This window comes from Antechinus flavipes, chromosome 4 (genome assembly GCF_016432865.1).
Source record: "Antechinus flavipes isolate AdamAnt ecotype Samford, QLD, Australia chromosome 4, AdamAnt_v2, whole genome shotgun sequence".
Classification (NCBI taxonomy): Eukaryota; Metazoa; Chordata; class Mammalia; order Dasyuromorphia; family Dasyuridae; genus Antechinus; species Antechinus flavipes.
In genome coordinates, this window is record NC_067401.1 from 28,527,853 (window position 1) to 28,554,155 (window position 26,303).

General features: G+C 44.4%; 1 protein-coding gene across 2 annotated transcripts in view; it reads right to left on the reverse strand.

The window, feature by feature from the left end:
* CPD (carboxypeptidase D) overlaps positions 1–21,480 on the reverse strand; it is a 62,870-nt gene extending 41,390 nt beyond the window's left edge. For both annotated transcript variants that reach the window (XM_051992235.1, XM_051992234.1), the window contains exons 1-2: positions 20,667–21,480; positions 13,717–13,964 (exon numbers count right to left, since the gene is read on the reverse strand). In XM_051992235.1, the coding sequence (XP_051848195.1) occupies positions 13,717–13,964; positions 20,667–21,433 (1,015 nt within the window). In that variant the 5' untranslated portion in view covers positions 21,434–21,480. The remainder of the gene's footprint in view (positions 1–13,716; positions 13,965–20,666) is intronic.
* Between the last annotated feature and the right edge of the window lie 4,823 nt (positions 21,481–26,303).

Genomic DNA, 26,303 nt, shown 5'->3' on the forward strand with positions numbered 1-26,303 from the left:
AAAAACAAAATTCAACCTCAAGTTAGGAAAAAGCAAAAATGCTGTTGATAGCTGTAAAATCCCCTGGAAAGGGGAAAAACTATAATAATGACCTGACCTAGTGCTTGAAAAACAAGAGTCCCTTCTGATCTCCAGAAGTCCAGACCCCAGAGGAGGGCTATAAAGAAGGAAAAGTTGGGAAAGGGGAACCAGGACCTGCATCTGTGCAGGATCTATGCTGGGTGTAAGGTGCTATCCCCTTAACTAGAAAGGAAGCTCTCTGAGGGCAAGGCTGTTTTACATTGTTTTTTTTTTTTTTTTTTTCTCTGCATTTCCTATTAGAATAGGGCCCAAAGTAAAGGCTTAGTTAGCACGGGCTGATTGACTGTATAATATAGAAGGGATTTTGAATCTTTTTTTGCTTGCCTTGATGCTAAGGGGATTACTTCCAGTACTCCATCTTAGCCAACTCAGAGCTGCTCTGTACAGTCCTCATTCAGCAGCTCCACAAGCAGAAGGAATGTTCGTGTCCCCAATGCTTAGCACTGAGCCTGGCACACAGCTGGTGATTAATAAATGCTTGTGGATTTGACTGGACTTTTTGTCTTCTGGATCCTTTTGACATCCTGCACTTGTGTATTTACAATGTTTTCAAATGCACAAAATATAAATGATTACAAAAGAAACCAATTATATCTAATCTAATCTAATAAAAATTTATTGAGCACCTGTGTGTCAGGCACATTTATTAAGCACCTATTATATGTCAGGCATTGTGCTAAGCTCTGGGGAGATAAAAAATAAAAAGAAAGACCATTCCTGCCCTCAAAGAATTAAGAACTTTTCTGCTAAAAAAAAAATTAGACAAAGATAGATTTCTGGCCCAGAGAAGGCTTGCAGTCCAATTAGGAAGACAAAATTTATCTAAGTGAAATAAATTGCCCTGTGAACCAACAGAAAATAAAACAACCCTCACACTGTACTTCTCGGCTGCCTCACCCAGGTCAGGGCCTGGCTTTTAGGCCCGCTCTGTGACCTCCTTTGCACAGGGAACTTCCCTGACCGCCTAGGGCTGACACCGGCTTTGAGAGATGAAGAGCCGGGGCCCACAGCCTGGATGTGGAGGGGGGAGCAGTTCAAGCGAGGCCTTTCAGACCCCTGCAGCTGACTCTCATTACCCATCATGCCACGGTACCAACTTACTTCAGACTGCCGTCAGGACCTGGCTTGAGGGGCAGTCTGCAAGATGGGGTTCCCACCACCCTCTCGTCATCAAACTGGAGTCCTCCTCAACAGCCCTTTCCCCTTCTTCTGAGGAACCGCTTAAAAATCACACAATGAAGCCCAGCCTATTAATAAAGGCGGCCACCGCTGCCCCACTTGCTGGAGGGCACAGAACATGGCACAGGCTCTGAGACCCTGTGGACGTACGGATTTGGCGCGACTGCTTTTTAATATCTTTAAATCTTTGTTCATCCTTCTCTGCAGGATGAGAACAAGGGGAGGCCTGGGACAGAGGAAGGTGCTTAGATGGGGGCCCTGCGGGGGCCGGCCCAGCTCTGAGGCCCATCGGCCCCGGGCTTTTGGTCCAGGAGAGGAGGAGGAAGAAAGCCGCCTCCTGCTTCATCCCCAAGGCAGGGCTTCTCTGAAACCATGGCTTTCCCTGCGGCAGCTGGAAGGGCCCAGCCCCCTCCTCTGGCAGATGGGGACCCCGAGGAGCCACAGACCCCCGCAGATCTGCTCTCTGGGCACTGCCCTGAATGGGGGCATCTGAAGCTGCTTCCGTCTCACCACCTGCCTCCCAGGCTTACTGTCAGCATCAAATTAAACACTCTACCTTAAGAACTCTGCTCCCCGCTAAGTATTATGTAAGAGAAGCTATTATTATCCTCCCATAAAACATCCCTCCCTCCCGGGGCCCACACACACAGGTCGGGTGCTCCGCCATCCCAAGGAAGGAGACGCCACTGCACACAAGCCCGGCACTCACCGGGCCGATCCCACCCCCAGTCTGACAGAGGAGCAAAGGGAGCTCCAGGGACCTCAGCCAGGGTCCCAGAGGCCTGAGCTGGCCCAGGGGAGAAGGCGGTTCTGTGAGTCAAAAAACCCTGAGTTCAAATCCAGCCTCTCAGACACTAGCTGGGTGACTCTGGGAAAGGTACTTCACCCCGGGTGCCTCAGTTTCCTCATCTATCAAATGAGCTGGAGGAGGAAATGACAAATTGTTCCAGTGTCTCTGCCGAGAAAACTCCAACTGGGCCACATAGAGTTGGTCAGGACTCTGCTTCCTCATCTGTAAAATGGGGACAGTAATTGCACCAGCTCCCAGAGTCGCCGGGAAGAGCAAGCGAGCACCTTGAGATGGAAGAGGGCTACCTCATCTCCCCACTATGGGGAGCCCCACAGGGAAGATCTGAATGTGGACCCTCCCATTCCCCAACCCTGCCATCTCACCAGCACCGGGAAGGAGCCAGTGCTCGGTCCAGAGATCAAACAAGCAAGCAACAGGCGTTTCTGAGGCTCCCGCTCCAGGGCCGGCACGGCGGATGCAAACACAAAAGCAAAGCCGCCCCGCTTCCCTTCTACCAGAGAAAAAGAACATCTGATTGCAATGGACAAAGATGGCGCCCACAAGAGCTGGTTCCGCCCTTGGAGCATCTTAGGCCCAATTATCTGCTGTCAAGGCTCTAGCTGCAATCTCAAGGTGAGAAATGCAAATCGCTGGAAGATAATTTTGTCTGAGTTAATCAGCCGTTCTGGGGAGGCGAGAGTTCGATCTGTTCCAGCAGGACATTTGTTAAGTCTCAAACCCCACACAGCGGAGCTTCTCTTCTCTGGGAAATAAATTAGAAGCATTTTTACAGATAGGATATTTATTCCAAGGTGTAGAAATGGTCTATTTAAATTTGTGAGATTTTTTCCCTAAAGAACTGCTGCAGACATGGGTGGACGCCAACGATCTGGGACACTGCCCACACTGGTGGACTTGATTGAGCACTGGCTCACTGAGCTGAACTTCCTCCTCCTTTTTAATCTGCATTCTAAAGTACAGCATAGTGAGGTGGGGGGAGACCCAGGGGCCGGGCCTAAGGCGGATGGGGATGGGAGCTCCCAGATGGGAAAACTCCTTCTTCCAATGCAGGTCAGCATCTCCTCTGCAAATGACTATTTTAGAGCAGAGGTTCTAGATCCATTTAGCAGGCAGTCCAGGGAAGCCTATGGACCCTTTCTCACAACAAAGTTTTTGAATGAATAAAGGCAATAAATTATATGGCAATAGTTATCAAAATATATAATAATATGTAATAATATATAAAATAATAAAATTTAAAATATATAATATATAAAATGAATACATAATAAATAACACATTTATATTATAAATTTACATATATGCATGTGTGGTACACATACACACACACACAGAGTTCATATTCCCTTGGTTAAGAATCTTGATTTAGAGAGATGCCTACAGCACTGAGGGCTTACTCTTGACCTTCAGAAATGAAGGGACAGGCAAGTCTCTTCCTAAGCAGCCCTTCTTGGTCTCACTCCTTGCCCTGGTTTTTTAATGATCTCTCTCCCTTCTGAAACCTTCCAGAGAGACACATCCCAAAGTGGACATGGCTGCCTCAGGAGGGAGCGGCTGACCACTAGGCAAAGACGTTACAACAAGGATTTTTGGGGAATGTGGGTGAACTAGATTGGCCGTTGAGATCCCCTCCAACACTCAAAAATATTTTTTTTGGCCTTTATTTATTCACATGTTGGCTTTTTCTCCAGGAGAATTCCAAGGAGTCACTCCTGGCACACAATATGTGGGGCTTTGTTTTAAATATGTGTAAGTCAGGGTCAGTTGTGGGCTTGATCCCAACGCTGACTGGCCTAGAAGCTGTAACCAGTTCCATATTACTTTCATTAGGGAGTAGATTTTCACCCTCTTCCCCACCCACTGAGCTATTCCTTGTCAAAAGAACAAACCAAGGGAGGAAAAGGCAGTTCGACCCAACTAACATAACAAGTATATGAATATGTGCGATATTACCACCTGTAATCTTCCACTTCTGCAAAGAAGGCAGAAATAAATGCATATTTTTAAAGCAGGAAAAAGAAAAAGGCAAACCTGAAGTTTTCAAACAAAAGCACAAGAAATGATTTAAAAAAGTTCAGGGGACCCTTAAAGAGTCCTTAACAATTCTTACGTCAATATTGTCTCCGTCCCTCCAACCTCATTAGAATGTAAGCTAGGTTGGGGGAGGCAGAGGTAAAAAGAAATTAAGAGAAAAATCCAAAACAATCGCAAACAAAAACAAGGATAACTCCTGGAGGACTGGAGGCTGATGGTCGGAAACTCTTCCAAAACATGATTTAAAACAAATCAACAACAAACAATCCCACAGAGGAAGAGTCGGTGCGAGCCGAGCAGGTGGCTGGTAGACTGTCACCCCGAGGTGGGCAGGGATGTCTCTGTACGGCACCCGGCACAACGGCGGGGCTTCGGGGTGGATTTCTCCCTCTGGGAAGGACTGGAGGGTGATGGCGGGAGGAGCACGGAGGGAGCCGGGGAACAGGCTGAGCGGGAGCGCCTACGCCCGGGGAGGCTGAGGGAGGCCTGTCTCTAACCACCACTCCACACGGCTTTGGGTGGTCAGGAGCCCTTTAATAAATATTCCTTGGTTCTAACAGAGTTCACAGTCAGAAGACTGGCCAGGGAAATAAGTGAGTCATCAAAAAGTCAATCCCTCCCCCAAATCGGTGGCGGGCTATTGGGGACCCACCTCCCATTTTACCCGGGCAGGGCCGGGAACTGGCCCTGGGCTGCTTATCTTCGAGAAGCTTATTTCCTTTACCACTCCCACTGAATATATATTTGCTAATGAACGATCGCAGGCTGCAAAGCAAGCAGATGGGGCAGGAGGCCAGGGTAAGCAGAGGTCCTGGGTCCAACCCCACCTCCCTCCCTCACCACCTGGACGGCCCAGAACAAAGCCATTTGAGCTTCTCTGGGACTTCACTTTCCTCAGCTACAAACGACAAAGGGTCCCACGAGATGAGCCTTCTGGCTCCAGACTCGTCTCAGAAGCCCAGACTTAGAGGATGCGAGGAAGGAAAGAAGGAAAAGAGGGCTGCTACCTCTGAAACTAGAGGCCCTGGGTTCAATCTCCCCTCTGACATTTACTTCCTCTAGGATTTCACCTTTATAGGACTCAGTTTCCATATCTGTAAAATGAAACAACCTCTAAAGTCCTTTATTCCTTTGAGTCTAAAAAAAAATTTTAAAGCAAAACAAAACACTCGCCTCCAAAACTCTTGGCTTTGGCACTTAAAAGCTCAGTGACTTGTCAACGAGTTCCTTGAGAAGAGTAACTGGTTTCTAGCCTCAGTGCTTAACCTAACACACAGTAGGTGCTTAACACATGCTTGCTGACTATGCAATTTCTGGTTGGTCCCTCGAGGGCCTCAATTTTCTCATCTGTAAGATGGGAAAGTTGGATAAGATGGTCTCTAGGGTTTCTTCTAGCATGTGAAGCTATGCTAATAAGCACAAAATATAATACACTGACTATTGGAGAAAAGGTGCCAGGATCTATAGTTTAGGGCCCCCAGCCTGGAACTTCAGTCCTGGTCTCTGATCTTTGGTGGGGGACCCTACTGAACCTGAAGGTAAAGCTGACAGACTCCAACCCATTTCTCAGCCTTTTCTGGCTTTTTCTCAGCCCTCCCCTCTCTTCAGCTCTCAGCAGCCTCTGCCAAAGTCCGTCCCCCATCCCCCTCTCCTCCTCCCTGTCTGCACCATCCTCTCTCACTGCAGGTGCCCCACAAGGTCCTGGCCCAGGCCCTCTGCTCTGATCCATCTCATCAGGGCTTTATCTCTGTGCTGATTACTCTCAAATCTAACTGTCCTACCCCATCCTCGGCTAACTTCTCACCTCATGTACCCAGCTCCTTCCCTGGAGGACACCTCAAACTGGCTGCCCCACAATACATCCCCCAAGCAGCTGACAAAACCTGTCCTTTCTGCCCTAGAACACCCCTCAAATGTCCCCCTTCTCTGATTTGACACTACTGCTCCCCTCATCACCTGACCTACAACAGTCTGGAGGGACCTCCCTGCCCCTTCCCTCTCCCTCCACTCCATCCCTACTTAGTTATCAGAATGATCTTCACGTGTCACACACACCCCCTGTCCCCCACACTCCTTCACCCACTCAGTCACCTCCAGTGGTTCCCTATCTCCAGGATTAAATTCACAATCCTCCACTCGGCGTTCAAAGCCCTTTTCAGTCTTCTTACGACTTCCCCTATCATCAGGGCCTCCTGGCTCTTCCTCCAAGACCCTCCTTCAGCCAGATCTGGGCCCTTTCCCTGGGGGCCTCCATGCTCTCCAGCACTCTCCCCTTTCACTTCTCCCTCCCTGCTCCATCCAGTCTCAGCAAGATCCCACCTTCCTCAGGAAGCTTTCCCCCTCTCCCTCCCTCTTAGTCTTCCTTCTAATAACCATTTCCCATTTACCCCACAAGTCTCTCTTGTACGTCACTGCTTGCCCATGGTCTCCCCAATCAGAATGTCTGCTCGCTGAGGGAAGGGACTGCCTTTTGCCTATCTTTTAAGCCTGGCACACAGTAGGTGTTTTAATACATGGTCACCAACTGACTACTGACTTTATTCCCAAATGAAATTAAAAGTTCATAGTGGAAAAAGATATGTAACTAACTTGGGCTCTGATGCCCAGATCTTGGAGTGGGGAGGGCAGTCCCACCAAAATGGCATCCTACCCATCACCTGGGCACCCATCTACTCTCCAGTTACAGAACAGGCGGCTGCAATGGACCTAAGGATCAGCATTTATATTAAATTACTTTGATTTACAAAAGGAAGCTGTGACCCAAGGCAGAAGCATCTATTCTTCCTGCAGATAAAAGCAAAGCCAAGATAATAACTCCGAGTTGGGCACGGTTCCAGTAAAAACAGACTCGTCTACTCCTTCCCTGAGACCAAATGGCAAAGCCCACAGCTCCAGCACTGGCTCCCTGAGGAGCTGCAATGATTAAAAGGAATTTTTAGATGTGAGCAAAGTGTTAAGATTCGAGATTTAGATCCCACAGCTCCCTTCCCCCAAAGCGAACAGATCTCACACAAGAGAGCTAGCAAACCAGAAGGACACTTAGTTTGGTGAGGGGGGTGGGGGGAAGGGAGACCCATCTGTTCCATTTTTTAAAAAAAATATATAATTGACTTGAATTGTTCCTGGCTTAAAATCAATCAGCTTATGCCAAGAAACAGTTGCAAAATTAAACCCTCAAAAATACATGCTTCTGTAGGCTTTGTAGACTTTCCCCAAAGTGGCCACTTCAACCAAGCCAAGACCAGGCAGGCGCTCAGAGGGCAGGCCCTGCCCGCCTCAGACCCCCTCCAGGCCCATTTCCAAGCCGGCTGTGACAGGTTTCCATTTGGTTGCGGGTTGCTTGGATACCGGGAGGGCGGAGTCAGCCAGGTATCCCACTTTGCAAGAACACGGTGTGGGGAAGGGAAAGGGGGCCACAAAGAGCAGGAGGACCCGGCTAGCTCCCCTCACTGCGGTGTCCCTAGGCGAGGTATAAAATTTTACACCAGTATATACTGGTGCCCAGTATAACACAGGGCACCAGACCAGAGGGGGGTTAAGCTTCCCCAGGTCTCAGTTTCCCTGTCTGTAAATGAGGCCTCTGAAGCTAGTCCAGCTGAAGACACCAGGCTGGGAGAAATGGCTCACACACTGAAGGACAGTCAGGCTTCCAATGAACTACAGCACTGAGCCAACTCCAGGAGGATGAAATTCAACAGGGACAGATGCAAAGTTTTACACGAAGCTGCAAAAAATCAAGTTCCCAGTATCTGAGGGTCTGCACAGGGGGGTGAGATTACTCTGGTTCTACTTGGTTCCAGATGGTTTCGGCTGCAATTCTATGTAGCTGATGCATTTAAAGGCTTGATTCTGAAAAGAAACCCATACTTCCATCTGCCCAAAGGGGCCCACAACCCAGAAAAGAGACAGAACTTCTCTTCTCGAGTTCTGCTCCAAGAGGGATCCCCCCTGCAGGGCTTTCAAGAAACTGGGCCTTCCTGCTGACCTAACTGGTCTCCCTGCCTCCAGCCTCTTCCGTGTCATCCAGAACTACGCCACACACAGCCCGGCTCCTGAAGGCGCCAACTAGGAATGAAGCCCTCGCCTGCTCAAGGACTCCCAGAGCCCGAAAACAGGGCCCGCAGCTGGACTCGCTAATAAAGCTGGGCCAGGAGTCCATCCCTCTCTCACACACACGTGTTTCTGTATGGGTAAGTGTACACAAGCACATGTGGGTACACCCGTCACACACACTCTCTTTCTCTCTTTCTCTGCAGACCTTGCAGCTTGAAGTCTAGGACTCTGCGATCTACAGAAGTCTTCTACAATGGGGCTCTAGCTCTTTTGCCACTATCTCCTACACATACACAACCAATTTAATCACAATATAAAAACATTATTTATGTATCATCCTCATTTCTAAATATACTCTTTCCTCCTTACCTACCCAGCAAAGTGATCTTTGTGACCCCCCCAAAAAAAAGAGGGAAAAAGAGGGGTAAAGCAGTTTACCAAAACTAATAAATTAAGTCTGAGGTATATGTAGCAGTGTTCTCTAACCATAGCTTCTCCCCACCAGTTTCCAATCTCTGCAAAGAAAGGAAGGAGGTGATTATAATTAGGTCTTTGCCACCCTAATTAGACAATACATTTTCTACGAGTGGGAAACACAAATTGTATATCTCTGTAGATCCGTCACGGCCCCTAACAAAATGTCTCTGACAAGTAAGCGCTCAATAAAGTATTTGTTACATGAATGAAGAATGTGACCTATTGTGTCCATTGTAGAGAGTTCCCAGGGGACAAAAGTCTCACAACCCTGGTCAACAACCCAATACAAACTTGTTCAATTGCTTTTCATCACCAACTCCAAAAAAGAGTTCCTTAAATGCTAACACCTCACCATAAGGTCTATGTACAGTAAAAATTTCTTACCTCATTTTCCAGAGAAGGAGAAATCAGTTAGCAAATTAAACAAAACCTCATACTTGAGGATACATATTTATTGGGAAGCTATTTTATTTCATCTGTAATTCAATTTCTTAAAAAAAAAAAACAACAAATGCCTCAAATTCTATAACTCAGACTAAACAAGTTATTTTTTTTCATTTCTGATTCTTAAATGTTTCCATGTTAAGGAAGTGTCATCTATATCCATTTCTGGGATTAAAATGAAATGGGGTCTTTTTTTCTACTACTACTTGACTAACCACTTATTGGATAACTCAACAAAGAAGGATGCTTTGGAGGAGGTGGGGGAAGACTGGCAGCCAAAATAGTTGCGTTTTCAATAAACAAGTTGATTTTACTATTCCTTCCTGAGAAGCTCTTTCCTTAATTATTGATCCATTTCAGATCACTGTACCTTGATTATTTTGAACACTACAATGTTTCTCCACCTAACATCCCCTCAAAACATGAAACCACTTTCTAAAAGACCAGTTGGCATTTCTTTTCATAGTTAAACTGACAAGAATTATATCCCCTCTAGCCACATTCCAGATCCCTACTCACTACAGGAGGTGGAAACAGGTGAGAAAATGTGCCCTTAACGGATTGTTTTAATTTTCTTCTTTAGAAGAAATGAAGAAAAAGCAACTCAAGGAGAGTTTTTTTTGGTTTCTTTTGGGGAGGGAAGTTCTGCTATTGCTTTTACTGCATTCAAAGTTATTATTCATTCAAGATCTTTATTTTGAACTTCATGTCCCCTGACTGACTAGTAAATGTAAACACAATGGATGGGGGCTCAGGAGCAATAGTCTGAAGAAGAATCTGACCCCCAAAGTACTTAGAATTTAAGATTACTTCTCTGAGACCCCATAGAGGAGAGGGGAAGCACAGGATGGAACAGAATTACCAATATTATTTAGAAAAGGGATAGACTAAAAGTCTGTAGCAAACCAAAAAGACAAAAATTCTGAGAGGCAGGGGCCCTGACTTTCTACATCCTCATGGGTATATTGTATTCTCCAGACAGCTATATGCTTGTACCTTTTGAGAGCAAGAATTGTATTGGTCTAATTGCCACAACAGAGTAAGCTATCTGAAACCAAATCTCTGGAGCTGGCTATTGTTTGAATCATTTCCTCCCCTGTGAGGGCTGAATCATAATCTCACTGAGAAACACAAGCTGATGTTGTAAAAAGGCCAGATAAGAAGCTAATCTATCTCAACTGGTAAAGTGACCAAGGAGGGAACAAGGAAAACCCAACACATTGACCTCAAGGTATCATAAGACTATCACAGTCCTGTCACACAGAACTGAAAAACACGTTTTCCCTTTTTAAAATGTGAAATACTCGGCCTGATAAGCAATCATTGAAAGCCCTACTTCAGCAGCTCCTGTTCCCCTCCTCCTCCCAATAAAAAGCTAAGTTTTATCCTTATTTTTCTCAGGTCGAGCAAATATTTTTCTTCTTCCTAACCGACCTTAGCAAATTCCAAAGTGGCCTTCCACTGTCTAAATGTTAAAGGGCACAAAAATGTCCAACCAGCAGGAACCGCCCAAACCAGATTAAAATGTGATTAGGAAACATTTAATGAACAACAAAAAATACAAAATATAGATAATATTAATTTGTCGTCTTCTAAGTCAATGTGCAGTGTGAGAATTCACTTCTGTTTGAGCAAGCCCTTGCTGCTCATCTCCAGGATCTTGGGATATGGCACAGAAACAGAACTGGCATGGCCTTGTCATCAGAAGAGGTCTGGGTTCAAAGCCGTGTGACCATCTAAATCTCAATTCCCTCGTGTGTAAAATGAAAAGAAAAACATTTAAAGATCTTCCCTCACAAGGCTGGGGTGATGCTCAGACCAGACAAATTCACAAAGCGCTCTACAAACTTTAAACCATCCCCCAAGATGTTAGCTATTCTTATTGGTGAGAAATAGAGCTTTGCAACCTCAAAGTGTTGAGACACACAGATTAAACCAGATTAAAATGTAACTGGGAAATATTTAACATAATAAATAAAAATACAATAAAAAAACAGATAATGTGAACATGTGGTTTTCTAAGTCAAGAGATGGCCATACTTATGTATGGAGGGTTAGTGATTTCTACTTGAGTTTGATCATGGTTTAAGACCAGCTTTCAAAGGCCAAGAACACAATGGTAAGTTACCTGCAAGGGGCAATATCAAGATTAAGTTACAGAAAGCTTCCTCATCTGCCTGATTTGAGGGAATTCCCATACTAGGAGCTTCCGCCACATTATGAAATCACAGGATAGATAAAACAGAAAGGATGCACACCAAAAATTTTAAAAGGAAAAGATATAAAATTACAAAGATGATACTACCCTCCCATCCCTTGCCAGAGGTGGGACAAGTTCATACCAAGTATGTTCCTTTCCAAACCTTTTCAATATATTAATTATGCTGATTTTCCCCCTCTTTCTCTTTCTTTTTCTGTCTTTAAAAATACTGTTTATTACATGGAATAGCTCTCAAGGAAAGGGCAAATTATGATGATATAAAAATGACATCAATAAAACTTTATTTTAAAAATCACAGGACTGGACCCTTCCTCTCCCCCCACCCAATATATCATCTCCATGACACAACTAGTGTGGCTACTGTTCCATTTTAGGGAAACATCAACCTGTAAAATCCAAACATGATCTTGAGTAACAGTTGATAAAACTATAACAGGTTTTATCAACCCTAGCCTTTTCTGCCTCTCAAAAGACACTGATCAATCAGGGCCTGAACATGGAAAGCCGGCCCTGCTGGGCTGGTGCTTAATTTCTTCTTGGCAGTAATTCTGCAAGCGCTGAACCTTGAAATGAATCAGACAGGGACAAGGTAAGCCACATATCTGGACCACATTGCCATGGCCTTTCCTGCCAGCTCCAGGATATCCTGGTTTGTAAAAACAGTGTCACAAGGTCCAGCTCAGATCGGGCCCCACAGAAGACAAACACAGTGAGCTAAGTTGCCAGTGAAGAAACCATTAGAGCTTCTACCACTGGGGAAATCAGGTCAAAGCTTCCTAAGGTGGTTAATTCGATGTTAAGCCAGAAAAATGAGTCAACACAAACTGGTACAATCAGGGAGGCAAACAGAAAGATGTCGCAAAATTTTTATTTCTTCAGAAAAGAATAATAATCTTTTAACTGTTAAGATCATAGATCTAAAACTGGAAGGGACCTTGGATGATCCAGTCTAACTGAGAGGAGAGTATCCCCATTCTATAGATGAGAAAATCAGGAATCAGAAAACTTCAATTAGACCAAGGTCATATTAAAGCTACATCTTTGAACTTAAAACAAAAGTGTCTTTGCAACTTTGTAAAGGTCCAAATAACTATACATTGCAATTGAAACTATCTCCAAAGCTCCTTTTAAAAAACCTTTCATTTCGAAACAGGAAAATGTCTGAATTAAGCAACTAACGACTTTATGTAGTCCTTCTCTTTGGACAGGTCTTATGTTTTCTAAAACACGAGTCAAAGGAATCTTTAAAAAAAAAAATTCTATTTTGTTTTAAAAAGAGGTAGCTAGAGAGTGAAGGGGACCAGAATCTGGAAGACCTGAATTCAACCCAACTCTCTGGGTATGCCATTTATCCTCTGTTTGGCTCAATTTGCAAAATGGGGATAAAAACACCTATTTCCCAGGGTTACTATAAGCATAAAATAAGTTAATAACCTAAAGAAGCTATGAAAATGCAATTGTTTTTAAAAATCTAGTTAACTTCTACAATAAGAAAAAGCCTACAATTTCATCACAAGGATAAAGGGTCAGAATTCATCTCTGATTGCTATGTGAAAGAGATTAATTTATAAATATTTTTAAAAATAATTTTATTTGAGGCAGCTAGGTGGCACAGTGGATAGAGCACCAGCCCTGAAGTCAGGAGGACCTGAGTTCAAATCTGGTCTCAGACACTTAACACGTCCTAGCTGTGTGACCCTGGGCAAGTCACTTAACCCCAATTGCCTCAGCAAAAAATAATAATAATAATAATAATTTTATTTTTTACTTGTAAGTTAAAAACACATACATTCCCATATAAATAGCACAACACACAAAAAAATTTTCTATGAAACTATGAATCTCCAGTTCATGCTCCCTGCCTTAAAATTTTTTTAAACAAAATTTTTATGTTATTTTCAACACTGTCCTCTAAAGTCCTGTCCAGCTGTAAATCTATTCTCCCTAATATGAAACAGCCACTCAGTCCAAGGCGATCATAGGGAAATATAAGACACCATCCTATTCTCCTCAACGAAAGTCACTAAATGGGTGGAAACACACCGTGACCCAAGTGGGAATGTAAAATGATGACAAGAGTTAAAAGATGGAGGCAGAGGTGGGAGACAACAACAGAAGAGGTGCTGAAAGACAGACCACAATTAACTCTCCAAGTGACAAAGTAAGTAAAAACTTCAGGGATTGTACTTTGGATAAATCCAGGAGAGGGTATCATTTCATTATGATGACTTTGGTGTCCTTATCATCTGCTCAGAATGCCATTAGCCATTTTTACTTGAAGGTATTAACCTAATGATGGGGAGCTTTACCATTAGCTGGGCTACTGAACATCTTTTAGAGGCAGTTTATCACAGGTCTCACACTTTCTTCCTCCCATTTCCCAAAATGAAGGCGAGGGGAGGGAGCAACATCCTACCTTCCACATCATACCAATGGGCTCCATTAGTGATTCCATCTTTGAAAGTTTCGTCTTCGTCTGATGGGCAGCGGGGATCACCAGTTTTCATGATTGGGTGTTTTGAGGCATAGGATCTAGCCAGATATTTAAAGACTTCATCATCATCAGTTCTGCTATAGATCCCACTGGTCTTGTGCTGAGGAGAATCATCAAAAGGGTAGCTGGCCACCACAGAGCCGCCATGTAGGTTTCCCGAAAGCACAAAGCTTAACAAGAAAGAAAAAAGCAACCATCATTCATGCACTGAGATGCAACAATGATAATAACAAAAAATATAACAGCATTTTAAAATTCCATAGCACTTTTGTACCTTGGCTTTCAAGATCAGTATCTGACAGCTTAAACACTCTGTAAGTACACTTATCCAAAACATATGAAGCATTTATGAGCTGCCCAGAAGCAGAGAAAGTCAGAAAATGGAGGAAGCGTACGCAGTTTAAGAACTGTGACGGTAATTCCTCTTCAGGCCTGACAATGGAAAAGTACCCAAAAGGGCTGCTTCGGTGCTTTATGGAACCATGATAGCAGTGGATATGAATCCGCCCCACCCCGCCTGCACGTAGGCAGAGCTCCGGGCCTTAGGAGAGGTATAAGGAGCTCCTGTTACCAGGGAAAAAAAGGCCAGATAGCCAATTCGGTGTCAAAAGATTGCAGAGCAAGAGTCAGAAGGGGCCGTAATCCATTTCAGATGAGGATACTGAGGTACTAGGAGGAGAAAAGACTCTGAGTCTCTTAGGTTCCCTCGCAAAGTAGGAAGCACTCTGGATTTGGAGGCTGGGGACCTCCCTACTCCCCGAATGACCTTTCCCAGTCACTTTCTATTTCCTCCTCTGTAATATGAGGGGACTAGCCCTGATGACCTCTTCCAGTTCTAAATCTAAAGTAATGATGCTATTAGAGTCCCATGACTCCAGAGGTAGTAAGCGTGCTCTTTGCTCTGTGACACATGCCTCTTTGCAAGGCTGGTCCATGGATGACAGACATGTATTCCACACTTTTGCTTATTCAGCCTGGTAGAAGTGACCAGAGCTTGCCCTTTGCTGGATTGAGAACCCAGGGACAAGCTATAATCCTGAGGAACTGTGAGAGACAATGCTGGCTTTGGAGAAGAGAGAAAAATAACCCTCTATCCTGCTTCCCTTCCAGAGGTGGGAGACCTTTCACATCCTGTCGGATGGAATCACTTTTTCAGCTAGTCTGACTTTAGGGTTCTTTATTATTAGGGAAAGTTCTATAAAACTGAGGAATACATCCAGAAACAAGTGATATAAAAACAAAAAGACTTCAATAAAACCTTTCCTCAAATATACATAAACAATATAAAAAATAAGTGAATGAATGAAACAAAATAGCCTCTCAGGGGCACCTCTAAGGATAAACCAAGGAGGGAGGCAGACAGTAGCCTTATGCTTAATGAAAAAAGTAGCCACAATAAACTAAGATAACAGAGAACGCTTTAACTGGGGAGCCATATCAGTTCAGAGAAAGCAGTAGCCAAGAGAAATTTAACATTTTAATGGCATTGGGGACCATTATTAAAGCAGATTTGTGCAAGAGGAAACACATTTTAAAACAGGATATGTTCTGGCTCAATCCACCACTATGCTGTAAACACACTTAGGCCGATGTCATGTTTCCAAAAAGGAAGCCACAGTCGAGAAGGCTTACGACAAAAATCAGAGACCCACTGGAGGCCCCACTTGCAAAGAAAGACAATGGTGGACATCAAAGGATTTTCACTTTTACAGGGTCCTTCCCAGAGCTGCTCTCTTTTCAAGCCCTCTTTTTCTGATTGGCTCCCTAGATAAAAGAGGTTATTTCCAGAGGCATCCACAGAAAGCAGTGGGAGATAAGTTGACTACCCTGAGCTTGAGTATTTCTGCTTTTCTGAGAAACTTAAGCAAAACCATCCCCTTCACAAACGCAGCAACACCAAAAAAGGTTTGAAGTTTGGCAAAAGCCAAAAACAAAAGCATGGTTTGAGCCTGATGGTTCACTTTCCACTCCCTTTCTCACATCACAGGTCTTTCAATGTTATAAACATACTAAATAACATTTCCTTATCCTCTCAGTTGAAAGACATTTTCTGAGCTCTGCATGCCTGCTTGCAATTATCAGTAATCATCTGGACCCTATGCACTCCACATTTTCTCTCTCTCTCTCTCTCTCTCTCTCTCTCTCTCTCTCTCTCTCTCTCTCTCTCTCTTCTCTCTCTCTCTCTCCCTCCCTCTCTCCCTCCCTCCCTCCCTCCCTCCCTCCCTCTCTCCCTCCCCACACACACACACAGAAGAAAATTTACTTTGAATTAATTAAGTCTATCATGATTCTATTCAAAGAATATCTGGCTGCGGGGAGGGAAAGAGAAGATTATAGGCTTATCGACGTACAGGTAGAAGGGACCTTAGAGACAGAATATCCAGTCCAACCATCTTATTTGATAGATAAGAAAATTGAGCCCTCACTACATCATGCTGATTAGTCAAGCAATAAAACAGCCTAAGTTTAAAAAGTTTATGGCAGTCAATAGAATCCTGGACCTGAGTTCAAACGCAATCACATACATTAGATATGCCGTGGCCAAGTCTGTGTCCCTCATTTTCCTCACCTCTAAAATGGGGATAACAGTACCTACCTCCCAAGGTTGCATCTAATGAGATAGGTATAAAATGCTTGACATAATTACGGAAACAGGATCTATTTAGTGGTTTTTCAGCCATGTCTGATTCTTCATGACCCCATCTGGGGTTTTTCTTGACAAAGATACTAGGGTGGTCTGTCATTGCCTTCTCCACTTCTTTTACAGATAAGAAAACTGAGGCAAACAGAGCTAAATGAACTTGCCCAGGGTCACACAGTTGGTAAGCATCTGAGGATGAATTCCACCTCAAATCTTCCAGACTCCAGACCTGGCACTCTCTCCATCATGACTGCACCATCAAGCAGAACATAGGAGGTATACATAAATGTTATCTAGGTGGTAGTAGTGATAGTAATAGTAGTGACAGTAGTAGGACCAGTCAATAAGTATTCATTAATGTACTGTCCCTAAATACTTAGTACCTAGGACAGTATTTGGTGTGAAATTTTAGATAGTAGATATTTAGATCCTGGCAAGGATGGCAGGTATATAAAGGTCTTAGGTAGAGTTATAAAAAGAAAAAGAAAAAAAAAAACAGCTCCTGATCTCATAGAGCTTCCATTCCACTGGAAGAGCTCAAAATATGTACTAAATTGATCTAAAGTAAATTTGGCTCCCCTAGACACACCTGCCTGCTAAATCCCACCACCAGCTTTTGACTATTCCAGGACTAGACAGAAACAATCCAAGTCTTTAGAGCTTTAGAAGTTCTATCAGGCCTTCCCAACTGAACTGGGCAATCAATTAACTTTCTGGTTTGTACACCTAAAAATGCCTCTAGGATAGCACAGCTGTATTTCTCTCCACTCCAGGGCAGCAGATAAGAGAGACGGAAGCAGCTCTGCCTTTAAGTGGCTTGGCCAACAGCTGAGAAAAATGATTTGGGGTCACAGGCACATGGATCTGGGCCTCAAGAAGCCATCTGATTCCACCTCCTCATTTCACAGAAGACAAAATGGAAACTGAGGCATGAGGAGTGAGAGGATGACCCCAATCTAGCACATATTGTTCTTCAGTGCTGCAGATAATAGAGAACTGACAAAATGAATTATCAGTGATCATATATAATGTATGAGGTCCTCTAAGGAGTGTCTCCAACTATAAGAATTCATATCTTTTTTGAATTCAGCTTACTTTTATGGCAATCCTTTGATTTTAATATTCCCTTCATTTCTGAATATATCTTTTCCCTCCCATTACTATCCCTTATTACAAAGAATAAAAAAGAGAGAAGAAGAGCAGTTCTGCAAAGTAATAAATTAACTACATCTGATGCTATCCAATCAACTAAATCTGTGCATATTCTGCACAGAAGAGAGAAGTATGCTTCCTTTACTTATACTATCTTTTAAGGACAAGTTCAGCTATTATAATTATATAGACAAGCACTAATGAAATTATGGTACCTGTATATGAGGGGGTGATTTAAAAAAAATTATTTGATTTTTAATTTGTATAATAGAAATTAGTATAGCATTATAATAAAAAGATGCACATGAAATCACAAATGATTGTGTATAATTTGTTATTCCTTTTAAATATATCAGCATATGATAGTACTTCTCACAAATAATTCATTTTAATCAGTTTTCTGTTATATTCACTATGGTACAGTAGAAAGAGTGCTAAATCTGAAAATCAAGAAATGCAGGCTCATAACTTGTCTGTCACGTATACATAACCAATGTATCTAAAAACGAATCACTTTACTTCATTGAGACTCAGTTTCCTCATTTGTCAAATGAAAGCAATAGACTAAATGACCTATTGAGATATTTCCTGGGTCTAAACTTTTGATTCTGTTATTCTCCACAGGATCAAAGGGAATAAACAATTCAAAAAATCTGATTTTTCAACATTATTTTGAAAGTTGGTTTAATGTATTTTTATTTCAAAGTATAAATACTAATGTATACATAAAAAAGACAGAATGAAGCATAACCTCATTTAAATAAACATGGCTACTATTTTCCCAAAAGTAAGCTTAATTAGGGGAAACTGTCATTTGTATCATAAAATGCACCAGCCAGGCAAACAATAAAGTAGGCTGTGGATTTTATGGGATTTTCTCCCCTTATGAATCCCACTTCCTTTCCATATGGAAGGTAAAATCTTTTAGATTTCTGTTCGTCACTGAAACAACACAAATATCTAATGGAAAAAGGGGCTGGGCCTAGAAAGCTCCTGAGGCAGAATCAAGTGCCAATTCTGCAACTGGGTGACCTTTGGCATGCCCGGGGCCTTATGCTGTCTCCTCTACCTGGCTGACCAACGTGCCACATAACTCTTCTCTGACTTCAGGGAAATTCAAGTACCATCTGATCACAGGAGATAATTAGGCACCGGTCCTAAATCGGGATTCTAGGTACAAAGTGAAGATTGCAGAGTGTCCTTCAAGATAAACTTGTTCCAAGAGAAATGTTGTTATTTCACAATTGCTTATAAGAAGGGAAAAAGAGAGAAAGGGAAAAACAAATATTCTTTTCTCCCCTTACAAGCTATGCAAACTATTAGTTTTATCACTCCTAGCAATTAGATAAGACTTATACTTTGTAAAGGCTGTAACAATGTTTCTCCTATAAAGAGGTCTAGAGTCCATACCAGCTAATCCTCCACAAAATGGGAGCTTTGCAAGAAAAGTCTCCCTAATAGGTAAACAACCATCACAGGGGCAGGTGGGGATCTTCAAGGACACTACAGGGGATGGTACCACTGAAAGGAGACCGAATTTGAAGTCAGGAGAAAAAGGGAGAGATAAATGCTTTACTGTTCCTGCCTCATTTGTTTCTCACAACAGTGGAAGGGGGGACTTAGCTCCCTTCTGCAGTGAAGAAAACAAGGACAAACAGAAGTTTAGCCACTTGCCCAGGTTCACCCGGTTAAGCAAACATCTGAGGCTAGATTTGAACTCCAGCCTTCTTGACTTCATGCCCCAAACTTTATTCATTTCATCAGTGAGCTTCACCTCTCTGGGAGTCAGTTTTATCATCTGTAAAAAGGAGGCTCAGGTGGCCTCTAATATCCTTCCAGATGAAAACGTTCCCATCAATCAATCGGTCAATAACAATTTATTAAAGCAAGCACCGTGCGAAGGATCATTGTTTTCTCTCCATTAAGGAAGAAACTACTAATCTCAGCAAGGACTAGGAGGCTCCCTGAATGGTGCCATGTGTCTATACCCACAAACCCAGCTGGGTCAGAAAAGGATTCTCCTGTCCACCTTCCAAGGCGACGGGGAGTAAATGGGGCAGCGGAGAATCAGAGGATGTTAGCTCTGCAAGTAATCTGTGTCCTGGCTTCTAGTCTGGCCATCAGGTCTGAGACATTAACAGCGCTCAGAGAAAGCGACTAGATCAATGACACATTGCAGAGGCTGGGCTAGAACCTGACTTTTTAGTCATGTGCGCCCCTCGGGACTCCTTTTACCCGCACCGGGCGGGCACAAAGGCAGAAACAAAGCATGGAGCGCCCCGGGAAAAGGGGGTGCCTCACCTCTATCCCAACACACCCCTCCCACATGGTTACAGCTGGGTGTTGCAACAGCCCCCAGGGTGGCTCCCGGCCAGGACACCCCAAAGGCACCTTTCCCTGCACGTCGCCAACGTTCCTGCCGCTCCCCAAGCATCACACACTCCCTCCCACCACCTGATACATACACCCCTCTGGAAGGCAGCCCCCCCCCAACGGGACACCCAGACAAGGGCACCCTCCCCTGCATGTCTCCAACATTCCTGATTCCGTTCATCAGACACTCCCTCCCACAAGCTTACACACACAACCTTCTGGAAGATGGCCTCTCCCCACCAGGGCACCCAAAGGCACCTTCCCCTGCACATCCCCAACATCCTTCACCCCACTCCCCAACAAGAACTCCCTCCCACAACTTTATAAACACACCCTTCTCGAAAGGAGCCTCTCTTTCCGAAGATACCCGGACCAAAGGCACTTTCCGCAGCACATGCCCAACATTCCTGCCCCCCATACATCACATACGCCTTCCCACAACCTGATTATATCACACCCCCCTCAGGAAGGCAGCCCCCTCCCTCCGCAAGCACCCCAGGGCAGCTTCGCAAGCACATCCCCCCTCAATCTCGCCCTCCAACCAATGGGCTCCCTGACTCTCTGGCTCGTCTAGGCGCAGCCCGAACCGGGCTTTTCAGAGGGGAAAGCTGCCGCCGGGGCGCGCAGCGGGGCTCCCCTCCCCGCTCTCCCGCCCGCCCCGCCCCAGCTCGTTCCCCTCCCGGCCCCCAGCTGGGCGCATCCTCACTTGTTGCTCTGGATCCACTGCATGACTGCGCGCACCTCGGGCACCTCGTCCAGCGCCGGGGGCTCGCCGGTGCCAAACTGGTCCGGGAAGCTGCGGTTGAGGTCGTGGCCGCGGCTGTTGTAGCGGCCTGCGCGGGCGTCGGGCGCGGGGTCGCAGCGGCCCTCCAGGGCGCGCTCGAAGCCGTCGGGGTTGAGGCTGGGCAGCAGGTGCACGTCGGTGGTGTTGAGCAGCCGCACGAGGCGCGGGTCCCCACGCGCGTATCCCGCCGCCAGCTCCCGGGCCAGGTACACGAGCACCTGCCGCGACACCGTCTCGTCGCCATGCATGTTGCCCACCAGCTTCACCTGTGGCCGTCCGGGCACACGCGGCCCCGGGTCCTGCCCGACGGTCGCCGGGTCCTGGCCCTGGCCCTGGCCCCCGAGGCCCGCCGTCAGGCGCAGCACCCACAGCGGCCGGCCCTCCAGCGAGCGGCCCAGGCTGTAGAGGCGGCCCAGGCCCGGCCGCGCGGCCGCCGCCAGCTCCGCACCCAGCTCCTCCTCGTGATAGTAGCGCCCGAAGGGGCCGGCGCTCTCGGGCCCCGTCCCGGCCTCGGGCTCCTGCGCCGCGGGGGCCCAGGGGGCCGTGGCCGTAGCTGTGGCCGTGGCCCCCGCCTTCTTGATGTGCGCCAGTCGCGCCGGACACGGCAGCAGCAGCAGCAGCAGCAGCGGTAGCGGCTGCCGGGACGCCCCGGGCTGGCCGACGAGGGGCCGCCGCCCGCGGCTCCACATCTTTGGTAGCAGCGGCAGCAACAGAGCCGATCCCCGGCCTCCCTCCCTCCCTCAGCCCGGCCCGCCGGATCCCCTCCGCACCCAGCAGCCCGGCCCGCCCTCCCGGTCGCAGCCAATGTCGGAATCGGCTGGGCCGGGCGTCACGCGGGGGGCGGAGCTCTCCTTAAAGCCGCCGGATTCCTCGGGAGCCGCGGACTCTCCGCCCTGCTGGGGACCCGCAGCATCCCGGGAGGGTCGGGACCCCGCTGCCACGTGCCCTCGGCGCCTGCCTGCCCTCCTGCTTCCCCCTCCTCCTTCTCCCTCTCCCTCTTCCTCGTCCTTCCTATTCCTCCCCTTCTCCCTCCTCCTCCTCGTCCTTTCTATGCTTTTCTCTCATTTCTCTCTCCCTCCTCCCTCCATCCTTCTCTTCCTCTTCCCTTCTCTTCACTTTTCTTCCATCTTCCTCTTCTTTCTCCTTCTCTCTCCTCTTCTTTTCCTCCACCCTTCCCCGTCTCCTCCACCCTCCCTAATTTCTTTTCTCCTCCTCTTCCTCTTCCTTCTACTCCTTTTCCTCCATCCTTCTCCTCCTCCTCCTCATTCCTTTTCCTCCACCCTCCACCATGTCCTACTCCTCATCCATCTCCCCACCTTCTTGGTTTTTCTTCCATCCATCCATCCATCCATCTATCCTCCTTTTCTTCCTTTCGGGAAACTTCTGTAAAATCTCACCTTTTCTGTGCTTCTTAATTTAATCCCTTCTCCCCTCTGCCAGTTTCTATCCCTTTCTTTTAGAAAGACCAGAGAAATTTTAAAGTTGGAAGGGACTTTGGTCACCTCTTCTGCACAGAAATTCTCTCTAAAGCATTTCCCAACTTGCAGATATCAGTGTCTACTTAAATGCTCCCAATGAGAGGGCACTCCTACTCAAGACTCCCCAAATTCTCAGAGTTGAAAAGGTCCTCAGGGGCAGCAAGTCCTGTCCATAGGAGAGAGAGAATTCCACCACTTTCCCATAGCTTTTTCTTCCATTCTCTCTTGTCTTCCACTCCCCCTCCATATTCTTGAAGTCTATTTAAAAAAAAAAATTATATAGCTCTTCAGCCTTTCCCCAGCTAATTCACTTTGTCAATATGTCCATCTGTCTAGTGGTCTCAGCGTCATCAGGAAGATATCATTTCGCTCAATTCACCTGCCTGCTTTCCCCAGGAGCTCCCTATTTTTAACTGGCCTTGAAATGCTGTTTGGTTAAGCAGCGGGTGACATATGCCTGGCGGCTCTGCACTGCAGGGTGGAGCTGAGCATTCCCAGGCATTGGGAAAGCTATTGTCACAAGATCCAAGAAAGGGTCTTTTTATCTTGGAATATCTCTCCCTGGAAGAATAGCAAAATCTAACAAGCTACAGGACTGTGACCACTGGTCATTTACAATCACTTTCTTCCTCCAGAGCCAGTTGTTTTCAAAGAGCTTTCCTTTTCCTGAATTGTCGTTAGACCCCATAAAAGGCCTTGTGATAAGTTCTCACCTGAAAAGTTCCTTAGTCTGTGTAGAGAAGAAGAAAGCAAAAAGCTGGAAGGGACCAATTTAGTCCAATCCCCTCAGTTTGCAGATGAGGACATGGAGAACCAGGAATTTCAAGCTGAATTGCTCATGGTGAGTGACACTGACAGAATTTGAACCCACATCTTCTAACTCCACAGCTTCCCACAGCATAAAGAATACTGGAACTTACAGCAGGATACCTGGGGTGAAATCCTGGTTTTAATATTTCCAAGCAGGGAGGCTCTTAACTATTTTCACCCTCGATTTCCTCATCTGTAGAATGGAAGTTAATAATAGTAGCAATTTTGATATCCTAAGATAATAGATCGGGAAGTAGAAGGGACCTAAAAGGCCATCTAATCAAGTGAATATAAGTTTTTGGCCTTGTGTCCTCTGAGCACTTGGCAGCCATATAATAAATGCTGCTGATTGATCTATTTGTTGATTGCCTAACATCATACAAGTTATAAGCTTCAGAGATGGCAAAGTTTCCAAGTAGCAGGCCAAATGGTTGGGACAGAAGCTCTCTCTTAAGACATTGAAATGTGAGGTGTGATCATTTCTCTCAGCTGTGTAACAAATGAACCTTGTGTCAAATCTGGCCTCTAACATTTAACACTTCCTAGTTGTGTGACCCTGGGCATGTCACTTAACCCCAATTGCCTCAGCAAAAACAAACAAACAAATGAACCTTGTGGCCTTGAATGAATCTCCTGCTCAAAGCCTCAACCTCTTTATAAAGAGTAGGCATCCAGAAACTGGAAACTGAGTGGATGTCCATCAATTGGAGAATGGCTGAATAAATTGTGGTATATGAATGTTATGGAATATTACTATTCTGTAAGAAATGACCAGGAGGATGAATACAGAGAGGCTTGGAGAGACTTACATGAACTGATGCTGAGTGAAATGAGCAGGACCAGGAGATCATTATATACTTCAACAACAATACTATATGATGATCAATTCTGATGGATATAGCACTCTTCAACAATGAGATCAATCAAATCAGTTCCAATAGAGCAGTAATGAACTGAACCACCTACACCCAGCGAAAGAACTCTGGGAAATGAGTATGAATCACTTCATGGAATTCCCAATCTCACTTATTTTTGTCCACGTGGATTTTTGATTTCCTTCACAGGCTAATTATACACTATTTCAGAGTCCGATTCTTTTTATACAGCAAAATAACGGTATGGACATCTATACATATATTGTATTTAACTTATACTTTAACATATTGGTCAACCTGCCATCTCGGGGAAGGGGTGGGGGGAAGGAGGGAAAAAGTTGGAACAAAAGGTTTTGCAATTGTCAATGCTGAAAAATTACCCATGCATGTAAATTGAAAATAAAAAGCTATAATAAAAAAATAACGAGTAGGTATCGGACTCCCTAATCTCTCAGGTCCCCTCCATTGAGGGGAACCATTGAGACCAGCCCACATGGGGAAACCAAAGCCTAAGGAATTGAGGTGGTGCCCCTGGTCACCCAGGGAGGAAGAAGCAAAGCCAGGACTGGAACCCAGATATACTGGTGTTCCACTGCTCACTTTTTCTCCCTTGGAGTTGTAGGGAGAGTCTTAGAATGATTGAGAGCCTCCAAGGTAAGAAATTTCTGTCCTTTCTTCCATGTTATTCCATCTAAATTAGGTTACAAGCATGAGCAGCATCCCTCAGTGATCGGTAGTCACTGAACTCTTCTGCATGTCCATTGAATATATCATCACTTGCCCTGAATGCTTAATGATTATAAGATATATTTGCATAATAGTATTTTCTTCTTTTGTTATTGTTTTTTTTTCTTTTTTATGGTTTTTTTTCCCCCTCTGATCTGATTTTTCTTGTGTAGCATGATGAATATGGAAACGTGTTTATTGCTTGCTTGGGAAGAAGGGAGGGAGAGAAAAAAATTTGGAACACTAAAGTTTTGCAAAAGTGAATATTGAAAACCATCTTTGTATATATTTGGAAAAATAAACTACTATTGAATGGAACAAAAATATATACTTGCATAGTAATAATAATAATAATAATATTAAAATATATATGTAAATTGAAGGAATGCCAATGACAAATTAGGTAACACTGTGGACAGACCCATGGACCTGAAGTCAGAACCTACATTCAAATTCATAAGCTTGTGACCTTGGGCAAATTACTTAACTTATGTCTCAGTTTCCTTAGCTGTAAAATGGAGATAGAGATCCTGCTCCCAGGATTGTTATGAGGATAAGATAATATTTGTAAAGTATTTCACAAATCTAGATTGCTATATAAATGCTATACTTAATATTAGTGATATTAATAATTATTATTAATTATGTTATTGTTATCATCCTTTAACTTCTTGCATTTCTCCATTAATTTTGATCTTTAGCCCTTCTCTTCTAGCACTCTACCTCCCACTTCTTATCTTTTGCACAAGCTGGTCCCTATGCCTGGAGCACCTTCTCCATTCATGTTAAATAGAGAACTGGGCCTGGAGTCAGGAAAATCTGAGGTAAAATTTGGATTCAGACATTTCCTTAGCTTTATGACTTTGTTTATCACCTCCGTCTCAGTTTCCTCAACTGTAGAATGAGAATACTAATAGCTATCTCTTGCTATTGTCATGAGAATAAAATGAGATAATAATTGTGAAGGGCTTAGCATAGTGTTTGGCACACAGTGAGAAATATATATACATATATATATATATAATTATTATTACTATTTATTGTTATTATTATTATTATTTCTATCTCTCCTCACTTTAAAAAGAGAAAAGAAATAAAAACCCTTGTGACAAATATAGTCAAATAAAATAAATTTCCTCATATAAATATATATGTATGCATATACATATACATATATTTATGTGTATGTCTCATTTGGTAACCCAAGTCTTATCACCTCTCTATCAGAAAGTGGAAGCATATTTCATCATTAGTCTTTTGAAATCATGATTGGTTCATAGCATTTATCAGAGTTCCTAGGTTTTTCAAAGATGTTTGTCTTTGTAATGTTATTACTTCTGTATAAATTATTCTTTTGTCCCAACTGATAAATGGTCAAAGGATATATATATATATATATAAACAAGTGGTTTCAGATAAAGAAGTTAAAGCTATCTATAGTCATGGAAAAGATGTTCTAAATCACTATGTATTAGAGAAATGCAAATTAAAACAACTCTGAGGTACCATCTCACACCTATTAAATTGGCTAATATGGTAGAAAAGGAAAATGATAAATGTTGGAGAAGATGTGGGAAAATTGGGACACCGATATATTGTTAGTAGAGGTGTGAACTGATCTGGGAGCAATTTGGAACTATGTCCAAAGGGCTTACAAAACCACATCTTTC